The following is an 11147-nucleotide window of genomic DNA, read 5'->3' as shown; positions in this document are numbered from 1 at the left end:
TGTACATCCACTTTGGTTTTACTGCTTCTAAAAACAGCCAAATGTTTTTTTTTAGTGTCTGGAAAATAACCCATTTCAAAAAGCTTCCAGTTGAGTCACATTCAAGGGCACTGTGCCGTTACCTAGCAACCCCAGCACAGTACAGCTGGTTTTACCTGCTGGAAAAGCAAAGTGTTTTGTTGATTTACCATCCAGAAGACACTTGCTGCATTATGGTTGGTTGTGAAGGAGGCTCTACTAATACTTTTCAAAGATGCATAGTTGCATAATTCTGGATCTGTTGCAGCCATTTTTATGCTAAATGTTGAGTTGGGGGAGTGGCCAGCAGCAGCTTATCTGGATTTAAAGTGACAAGATCCCCTAAAATAAAGGAAATAGGCAGAACTGATCAGACTTTTCTAAGAACGATTTTGTGAAAAAATTGTTTTATAGTCCATAAATCTATGGAATAATAATCAGTAGAAAAGATGAGGAGTCATTTCCAGGTCCGGAAGCGTCTTTTTATTATGACTTGTAAATGCATGAGTGATAAAATACGCTGCTGAATGTTCCACAACGCCGCTGCCTGGTTAGCTCCGCCCACACGGTCGGGCCGACGCCACGCAGACTTCTTCATCATCTGACACGTCACAACATGGCTGGATACTGAACGCAGCTCTGTACAGAAAGGCTGATGCGTTTTATTTTTGTTGATTCTTATGTTTGTTTTTTTTATCACGTTGGGGGTGAAACGCGACCCGGCTGTAAACGTGGAGGCGACGCGTTGCCGGGGCGACGGCCCGCAGCCGGGAGGTGGCAGTCAGTCACGCCGGACGGCGGCTTTAGTCATCCAGGAAGAAATAGTTCCCGCTCTTCTTCTGCTCCGTGTCCTGGAAAAGACGAGGAGGGAAGGAAATTATTTTTGGTGACGTTTCATATTCATCAGAGTGTCGTCTGCATAGAGGCGTCGCTCACCTTGATGGAGTTGAGCTTGTTGATCCTCGGCCTGAAGTTGTTGGGGTCTCTCCTGAACGTGATCTCCAGCAGCGACAGGAAGCGGTTCATCCCGGCCAGAAGACTCTGGGGCCTGAAGGAGAATCATTCAGGTTTAAAAACAACACGTTTCAAAATGGCAGCCTCAAAAAGATCAGAAAAAAATGAAACCCAGAAATTTTTCATCTGAGTTTATAGTTAAAAGACAATAAAAGTTAATTGATTATAATGATATTTCTGATGCTCATTTTCTGATTCAACTGTTTTGCTCTTCAAGCAAAAAAATGAAAGTTTAAGACGCCATAAGAACTGTGGTAATAAAATATTACATATTTCCTTATAATCAAAAGGACTGTAATAAAAAATTATATTCTCTCGTAATAAAGTCATACTATATTATCTGACAATACGATTTTCCTCCACAGAACTCACGGCCATCTAAAATCAGATGGTATAAGGTGGTTAGGTTAGGGGGGTCATGATCCAAACGTTCGCTGTTTGGGGGCGGAGCTTACGTGTTAGCCGCGGTCTTCTTGGAGGGGATACCGTCGAACACGATGACTCTGTCGGCCAAATATGTCGCCATGATGAAGTCGTGCTCCACCACAAACGCCGTCTTTTTGGCGTGAAGGATGTACCTGGGAGAAAAAAAACAGCAAAAACGTTAAACAGCAGCGCCCCCAACAGGAAGACAAATATAAGAGCAACACATTTCTATCATCAGTAGCAAAGTTTTGCTATTGTCTGTCCATTCTGAAGCATTACGCAACTTGAATTGACTAAAGAAATACAGCAATAACCCAACTACAGCAGAACTGAATGAATATTTAAAATACTTTTAATGATTAATTTAAATATTGAGTTAGTTTGATCCATTTCTCAATTTGATGGTTTTGAAGATTTTTTCCCCTGAAATTGATAAATTCATATTTTAACAAAGGATTAATAAACTACAGTGTCCAAAATATGGTGTGAAAGAAAACTAGCCATTTAAAATAAAATGGCTAATAAAACTATTATTACAATGATAGTAGGATTTATTTATAATGGCCGTTACATCTTGAGATTTCAAAGGTCTAAAAAACATTTAAAAATAAGCAATTACAATGGATAAAAAATAATTTAAAAAGTGAATAAATAAAAGATTAAAACAAAAATCTAAGAAGGTGAAACAAAAATGTTGCTAAACAGAAAAACAGCAAATTGTGTCAGGGAGAGCATTCCATACAGCAAATAAAATAAAATAACTTTAGTAAACTTAACAGGATACAATAAAATAATTATTAATGACATTTTGTTTCAGATTATTGGTGTAAATCTACAGGTTTCATCAGTTTCCAGAGTCAAATTTTCCTTCCATATTTGAAGTTTAAACACTAAAGTTAACTTTGAGTTTGTGGTAAATATTTTGCTAGAAGTTAAACAGTAAAACCAAAAACATTCAGATGGTGAAACAGGAACTAAGCCTGGAAATATTTCAACAAACTCAAACTGTTGTGGAAGAAAACTTTCATTTTAACCCATTTTAGTTCAAATGGGTTTAATATTCTTTCTTGTTTTCCCACATAATAAAATAAATCTCTAAAAGCTGAAGCCGTTTAAAGCCCAGATTCTGAAGGAAAGGTGAACCAGAAGAGGCCGAGTGTTTGTGCGTCACCTCTTGATGACCCTGGCAGCCATCAACCTCTGCTCAGAGTCCAGGTACGCAGACGGCTCGTCGATCAGGTAAACGTCGGCCGGTTTGCCCAAACACAGCGTGAGGGCGACTCTCTGCAGCTCACCACCAGACAGGTTCTGCACCTGGAGAACGAGGAAGAGGAGGAGGAGGAAGGTTAACCCAATAGGAGACTCTTTACTACGAGTTATTTTAAGATGTAACGTCTATTCTAGGCGTTCAGGACCAGAGCAGTGAGACTTTTCCAGCAATTTGACTCAAAACAAACAGCTTCCTCTTCCTGTTTGTTTTAGCCCCATGCTAATGCTAGCATGTTTACTTTGTTTTTATATGACTTGTTGATCATATTGAAACAAATCTATACTATTTTGAAAAGATGCGATCTGAAGTAGTAATGAATTCACAAGCAGCTATTTGACTCAAAACAGATTCTTGCTCCTGTATGTTTTAGCCCCAGGCTAATGCTAGCATGTTTACTTTGTTTTTGTATGACTTGTTGATCATTTTACCTTGCAATCTACTTTAGATTGGTTTGACTTTTGAAAAAAAGTCAAATGTTAGTCTATTCAGCCCAGTTTTCTATATTTAAATCACAATGATTCAAAATGGCACCTCTCTCTTATTGCAGTTGTTTGCCCTGAACCAACGTTCCTCCTCTTTGTAGCTGAATTTCTCCATAATGACTAGAGAAAGATGAACAACCACCATTCGTTATGCGTGATGGTGACGTTCCTCACTAAGTTTGTTTACTGTGTGGCGTTTAATCTGCAGTTCTTACGTCCTGGTCGATGATGCTCTCGATCTGCAGCGGCTTCATGACGTCGGTGATGAACTGCGGGTGCGTGTAAGCGTCTCTGATTTTCTCGTGGAGCAGAGCTCTGACGCTACCCTGCAGCCACAAACATGAAACATTTAGCCTATTTAAAAAAACTCTTCCTATTTTTTATTGTAGTTGCTGAATGCTTCACCTTAAACTTGGGGCTGATGGTCTGAGGTTTGTAGCTGACGTTCAGGATGGGAACTTCCCCTGAAAGACGCCAGGAAGGTCAAACATGAGACAGTAAAGATCTTTTACCAGTAATGAGGAGGAAAACTCACCTCCTCCGTCAGGTTTGAGTCCTCCAGCCAACATCCTGATGAAGGTCGTCTTCCCTGTGCCTGCAGACAGCATCAGGTTACTGGACTGTGGGTCGGTCAGGACCCGTCAGAACCGAACCAGCAGCTTACCGTTCTCTCCCAGCATCACCATGATCTCAGAGTCGGTGAACTCTCCTCCTTTGATGTCCAGAATGAACTCGCCCATCGTCTTCGCCATGTCTGGGTACTGAAACCGACAAACAGCCTCATGTTAGGAACAATCTGGGATTTCTGAGGGTCACAACATGTCAAGATTAAAGAAAGAACAACATAAAATTACTGGAAACATTTTATTTTAATGAGAAATAAGCTCACTTTGTGTAGATCTTTAAAAATAGATTCAGTTGTTTGCATAAAGTTCTGCTACTGATGCTAATTCAATACTGATGTATTAAAAGATCAAATATTGGTCAAATGTATCCCAAATTATACATTCTCAACATTCCTCATTTTAATTTTGTTAGTTTTCAGATTGGATTCTCATAAAATTACAACTTTATCCTCGTAATTCTAACTAAATTTCTCGCAGCCTGGCCTTGATATTCCATCGTAGAGTCGACATGAATTCAAAGTTTAAATAAACATAAGCTGTAAAACAAGATGGCCGCCCTAGCCGCACTGACAAGGAGATTTTCCAAGAATTAAAATGTCAAAAACCAAAGATTGGGTTAATTGATTACATCTATTTATGGCCTGTCCTAAATGAAAGTGGAGAGTCGGTGTAAAACTAAATGAGCATAAACTGAAGTATAAACTCGCCTGGTAATGCCTGAGCCGCTTCACTTCCTCCTCATTGGCCGTTTCTGCCACTTTGAAGACCAACGATGTTTCCCGAAACCTGAGATTCTCCGTGGGAACGTAACCGTCCAGGAAGATGTTGATACCTGGAAGATTAAAAGAAGAAGACAGAGAATGAGCTTCAAGAGCTAGAACCTCCATGTTAGAGCAGATTCCTATTTAAAGAACTTAAGAATGTTTTCTTTTTTATATATATATATATATATTCCAGCTTAAAGTAACCTATTAAATTTCTGAAGTTAATAGGTCCAGTCAGTAGAATGGTTTGAAAAGTCGCTAAATTGGCACCAGAGCTTCTTCCATTCTGATCGTAGAGCCTAATTAAGTGTCTCTACAGATTTATTAAAATATGTCTGTGGGGTCAGAGTTCAGCTTTCAGAGGGTCCAGGACCAACAGGCATCTTTGTTTTTATAAAATAAAGCATTTGTTCAATTCATTTGGCCTCAAATTCAAAAGCAAAATCAGAGAAAGATTATGAATAAAATAGATTAATGGCTTTCCATACATCCTCTTGCATTGCTTTGGTGTGGAATGTTTTAGATAGTCTGAACAAAAATCAAAGTAAACATGAACAAATCTGCTGATCATTTTTAGTTTCTCTGCTTGTGCCTTCATATCTGAACCCAGACAGTCGGACATTAACGGGGCGTTTCGGTCTGACCTTCCCGGACGCTGAAGGGCATGGTGACGACCCCGTAGGCGCTGGGGACGCCGTACAGGCAGCAGATGAAGTCTGACAGGTAGTCCAACACGCTCAGGTCGTGCTCCACCACGATGATGTACCTGAAGCACAGAGTTATTAAACCAAAGCAGAATACAAAAAAACTTAAATCCCACAAGTCTGAACCAGAAGTGATCCGCGCCATCTTGGTAGGCAAGCGCAGCACAAAGCATAGCAGACCGATGGCTTCAAGATCAACAAAAAATATATATATATATATGTGGACTCTCTTGACCAATGTGTGAGATAAAGACAGAAATAAAATGGCTGCTGTTGGGATCAACCCAAATGAGACGCAGAAGAAAAATATGTCAGATGCAATCAATCTGCTATTAGCTAACTAGCTAATGAACATGAGTGGAGATTCGCCTGAAATCAGTGTTTAAATGGATTAGTAAAGGACGTACAAACACTCTGTGTGAATAACAAGGTTCTGGTGACTGGCAGAGTAAGTTCATGTAATAAAACGAAGGCTACATGACCGTCTTAGCTAGCAGATAATAGCTACATTAGCTAAGCTAATTTAGCTAGTTCGGCAGTAAGTACTACAGTAAATATCACTGATGTTTATCTTAGCATTACACAGAGGTGGATAAAGTACTCAAATATTGAGAATAAATAACAGTTGTAATGTACTTAAACTGTTTAAGCTAGTTTTAAGCTTGTGGCTTGCTTGTTGTTGTCATAGCAACTGCCTACCAAGATGGCAGTCAGTTACAAAGTTCCCGGACGTGACATCACATGAGAACTACGTATAAACCTGCAGGCGCCGCTCACCTGTCGGGGGTGATGAGCGAGCGGATAGTGATGGCCGCCTTCAGCCGCTGCTTCACGTCCAGGTAGCTGGACGGCTCGTCGAACATGAAGCTGAGAACAGAAAACAGAACCGTCGGGATCCGGGCTCGGCTCTGAGGTCCGGTTAGAAACCCAAGTCGGACTCACATGTCGGCCTTCTGGATGCAGACCACGGCGCAGGCGAACCTCTGCAGCTCTCCTCCGGACAGATCCTCCACGTTCCTCTCCCGCAGGTGAGTCAGATCTGCCGGGAAAAGAGTTTTACTCGTTTAATCAATAAAAATATCAAACATTCAGCCTTATTTTTAATCATATTCTTCCTTTGATTGATATTAATGTCACATGAATAATGTTGGTCGAAAAAAAGATGCAATCAGGAAAAGAATCTGAAGAAGAGATGAAATGTTTCGATGTAATTGTCATTTTCATGTCTGCAGCCACTAATAAATCAATAATCAATAATCAAATCAATAAATGTTAAAGACTGAACTAATTACCCTGGTTCATAGAAAGTCACAAGAATAAAAACAATCATATAGAATGAAATTATTCATAAAGTACAGGAACCGTAGTTTGTTAAATTTGATCAAATTTGTAAAATTTTAAAAATGTAACAAATTTTTTAATCTTTAAATTAAAAAAATTTATGTTAAAATTAACAAATCTGTTAAATTAAAAAATACATTTCTTAATTTTATCCTTTAAACTTAAAAAACTATTTTTGTATTGAATTTTAAAAATTTAATTTAATTTCTTAAATTAAAAATTTAATTTAAATTAAAATTTGCCAAATTAAAAAATTTACAAGATTTGTTAAATGTATTAATTTTTAATTTACACATTTGTTCATTTTTTTATTTGCTCCATTTGAAACAAACTGTGGCTCACATGGTTTATTTTATTTCATTTAATATTTAAGTCATATTTAATATCTTACAACACTTTCATATTTTTAAAAAAAATTGTATATAGATTGTGGTTATATTATATTTAGTGATATTTAACACTGGATTGTGTGAACAAATAAATTTCCCATTGGAGATCAATAAAGTATTTTTTTCTCCTACAGCAGCAATTATTAAATTATTGACCAAATTAAAAGAGAAATTTTCATAATCCTTGCTTGCATCTTGACAGAAAAACTATTTAGCAATTTATATCCAGAGAGAAAACACGTTTTAAGCGTTAAAACATCAGCCATCTTCTCATATTTTACAGAAATCCGATAATAAACAAAAACGCTACGACCATTTTTACTCCTCCCACATTGGAACAGTTTGAAGTAGCGCGTCGCTAGCTGTAGTGGCTAACAGGCTAGCGGCTAACAGGCTAGTGGTCCAGTAATGGATGAAGTTTCTACCTAGCTGGTCACAGATGATGTCCTGAGTGTCTGTGTCGTCTTTCCTGCTCAGGATGGCCCCTACTGACCCCTGCAGGCGGAAACGAGTCATTACAGCAGGTGGAGAAGCGAACCGAAGCCTGGACTGAAGCGGCTGCCGGTTTCACCGACCTTGACGGTTTTTGGGATCTGGTCGACGTACTGCGGCTTGACGATGGCCCTCAGGTCGTCCTCCAGGATTTTAGTGAAGTAGTTCTGCAGCTCAGAACCTCTGAAGTAGGTCAGGATCTCCTGCCAGTCTGGAGGGTTCTGAGGCGACAAAAATACGAGAAAAATTACAAAAACTGGAAGAAAATGAAAATATATGGAGGATAAATCAGTGAGAGAGCCAACATTACACATCTGTCACATTAGATCAACATTATAAATATTAATAAAGTTATATTTTTACTTCCAGATATGAAAACATGAATCTTATCTTTAGCTAACAAAAGCTCCTCCACCCTCATTCTTATCATAAACAAACTGAAACCAAATACCGTATTTTCTGGACTAGAAGTCACAGTTTTTTTCATACATGCTTTTTTCCTCTTCATGAGAAATTTTTTAATTTATGTGACTCAGTCTGGAAAATATGGTAGTTAAAGCTGCCAATATATTGCCAACAGAGGTAATAAACTTACTTTTTTAAAGATATCATAACATTTCTACATGTCTGTCACACTGGACAAAAAATGTTGCTGCTCAAAATGTTAAAGAGGAGACGGAGAAAAGAAACAAATGTGGAAACCATCGGCTCCGACACTCACATCAAACTTCCCCAGGTTGGGTTTCTGTTTCCCAGCCAGGATCTTCAGGGCCGTGGACTTCCCGATACCGTTGGTCCCCACCAGCCCCAGAACCTCTCCGGGTCGGGGAATAGGCAGCCTGCAGCAACAAGCAGAAACAAACCTCAGGTCATCTTCAGACTCATCCTGCAAGGAAACGAATCACTAGGAGAGATTTACCAGACTGTCAGCAAAATCAAGACCTTTTATGGCCTTTTTAAAGGCACCTTGGATTAAAGTTAAGACCAAAAAGCCTGTAAATATACGGGCCGGTTGGCGGATCCTGCTGGGTTACAATCAACCACATCAGAGCTGTGATGGTTAGTAATCTGCGTACCTGTGCAGTTTGAAGGAGTTGGCACAGTATCTGTGAGTCGTTTCTTTCTCCAGGTTGCTGGGAAGGTTGACGATGGACAACGCTCCGAACGGACATTTCTACGACGACAACAGGAAGTGAGGAAAAGAAACCTGACTAAACACACACAAACAATCCAATCTGTGTGTGGCTACCTTGATGCAGATGCCGCAGCCTATGCACAGCGACTCTGAGATCCAGACGATCTTACTCTGAGGAGTCACCTCGATGCACAGCTTACCTGCAAACACACGCAGCTCATCAGCTTCCTGCAGCCGCCGCATCATCATCAACAACAACAGCGCTCCGGTGTCCAAACACTCACCCATGCGGACCACCGGGCAGCTCTTCTTGCACTCCTGACGGCATTTTTTAGGTTTGCACTTGTCGTGGTTGACGATGGCGATCCTGGTGTTCTTATCCGCCATGTTGGAGGGCTGGAATGACGGACGCTAGCGCCTGCGGAGCTGGAAGGAGGAGGCAGACAGAGGAGAGAAGACGAAGGAAAAGAATCAAACCTTTAATCTTTACTGCAGCAGCAGAGACAGAACTGCTGAGTTCATTCAGCTGATTCCAGGTCTGTGTGAAGCTGAACTCAGGCTTCCTCTATTTAACTCAGCGACGCTAAAAAAAGAAGCGCTAAACTAACAGAACAGGAAACAAAATCAAAGAGTTGGAAAGGAAACTAATATAGGAAACAAAACAACTGAATTCAAGCTGGATGTAAAATATTTTTCATTCAATAAAACAGGAAAAACTGGAAGAGTCCAACAGTTTATGTCCCACAGAATTAAAGATTAAACTTTTAATATTATAACTCATATTCATTTAAGATTTCCTCAGAGTTGCTGTAGAGGCTGATGACAGGAATAACCTCCTGTAGCAGTCTGTAGTTCTTACAGCTCTCCTGCTGAGGCCTCTGACTGAAGACTGTCACTGTGAGTTAATGAGCAGGTTTTGTGCATTTATACGATGTAAAAAATGAATGATAGACCTGCATTTACAGTAGGGTTAAAACAATTAATCGTGATTAATCGATTATTGAAATAATCAACTGATTTAGTAATCAATTAATCATTAACTGGACTATACAGACTCTAAAGAACAACGTAATCAGAACAATGTTTAAGCCAAAACTATACAATTTATTTATTTTGCATTTAAGATAAAAAAAAACAACAACAACTTGTCTGCAAATATATTATTGCATTTAGGCAATAAATCATTATTTTCTTATTTTAAAAATAAATTATTTGTTTATTTGCATCTTTAAATGTATCCTAATATACTATAATATTTAAGAAAAGCTTAAATGAAAAATCTACATTATGTGCCAATTTTTAAATTTGATTAATCGTCTTAATAATCGATTGACCGATACAATAACTGTTGGTCGTGGCCCTAATTTACATTTATTTTGTGGTAGGTAATAGATCCTCACATTTATTGAAAGATAAAAACACACTTTAGTTTTTCCTGGGAGAATATTAGAATCTAAAATGAGTAAATTAAGGGGAAATTTAAGAATTTCAAAGAGTTTGAACTCCGTGAGGAACAGATGGAAGAAACCAGCATGATGAACATTAATGTGTTTCAACCAGATTGTCTGATGCCAAATCCTTCAAAATTTGACCTGCAGCTTCTTAGTTCAGACCCTGACAGAGAGGAAAGTTATTTTTAGGCTGGATCAGGATTTTCAGCTGCAGCATCTGATCCTGTCCGGTTCTGATAAACCCAAACACTAAACGGTTTCTTTCTGACGTCTGGTGGTTCCTCTGCAGCCTCGGTCACGCCTGCATGTTGGACCGGGCCTGTAACTGTTCAAAACCACCAGACATGATTGACCAACATTTAACTCCGAATCACTGACGACGCATTCAGGTTTTCTGCGTCCAAATGAAACGTGACGGGCGGTGGCGACCAGCATCTGAGGTGGATTTACTCCAGAATCCATTTACAAATATCAAATCAAACATAAGCCGAAATCATCAACTGATCCAGTTGCTTGTTAAAACACAGAAATATGTGCTCTAATATATGTGTTAGGTTGTTAAATTGTGAATATAATGTTAAATTCATTAGAAACCAAGCGGAGTTCGGGAGATTACCCTTCCGTTTTTACAGCCTAGTAAGAAATATTTGGTTTCTGCTAACCAATAAGCTCTCATTGAGAATTAAAACGGATAAATCATCAATTTTAAATCCTCAAAGTAAAGCTAGAAAGAGTGACTAGATACAGTCAGTAGGGGACGCTAACAGTTAGCGGTTAGCTTGAGGCCCGCACCGTGACAGCTGCTCATTCTACAGCAACAAACAGAGAAAACCAAACAAAATCCTGGGTGACAGGTTGAAAACTCACCCCTCTTCGGCTCCCCTAACCCGCCTTCGGTGAAAATTAAGTATAGCAGCCGATTAGAAACAAATATTTGGGAGTAAAACTTGTTTTTTTCCTCAGCAACGTGTTTCACTTGAAGCCGGCTGGAAAGATGGCGGGAGTGACGCACATTTTGGTGCGACGCGGTGCTGT

At 39.2% G+C, this 11147-nt stretch overlaps 1 protein-coding gene across 1 annotated transcript; it reads right to left on the bottom strand.

The window, feature by feature from the left end:
- Positions 1–614: 614 nt before the first annotated feature.
- Positions 615–11103, bottom strand: abce1 (ATP binding cassette subfamily E member 1). The gene is made up of 19 exons (XM_005811421.3): positions 10980–11103; positions 8946–9087; positions 8776–8861; positions 8603–8700; positions 8248–8365; positions 7610–7747; positions 7460–7529; positions 6247–6343; positions 6082–6171; positions 5245–5366; positions 4544–4668; positions 3875–3971; positions 3746–3805; positions 3616–3674; positions 3426–3536; positions 2630–2772; positions 1488–1610; positions 955–1066; positions 615–869 (listed from the first exon to the last, which is right to left on the bottom strand). Exons 2-19 carry the CDS (start codon positions 9046–9048, stop codon positions 822–824), a joined length of 1800 nt encoding a protein of 599 aa, XP_005811478.1. The 5' UTR covers positions 9049–9087; positions 10980–11103; the 3' UTR covers positions 615–821.
- Between the last annotated feature and the right edge of the window lie 44 nt (positions 11104–11147).

The sequence above is a fragment of the Xiphophorus maculatus genome, chromosome 14 (genome assembly GCF_002775205.1).
Source record: "Xiphophorus maculatus strain JP 163 A chromosome 14, X_maculatus-5.0-male, whole genome shotgun sequence".
In the NCBI taxonomy this organism is placed as follows: Eukaryota; Metazoa; Chordata; class Actinopteri; order Cyprinodontiformes; family Poeciliidae; genus Xiphophorus; species Xiphophorus maculatus.
The sequence above is the reverse complement of the archived record's forward strand: the minus strand, read 5'-3'. Positions and strand labels throughout refer to the sequence as shown.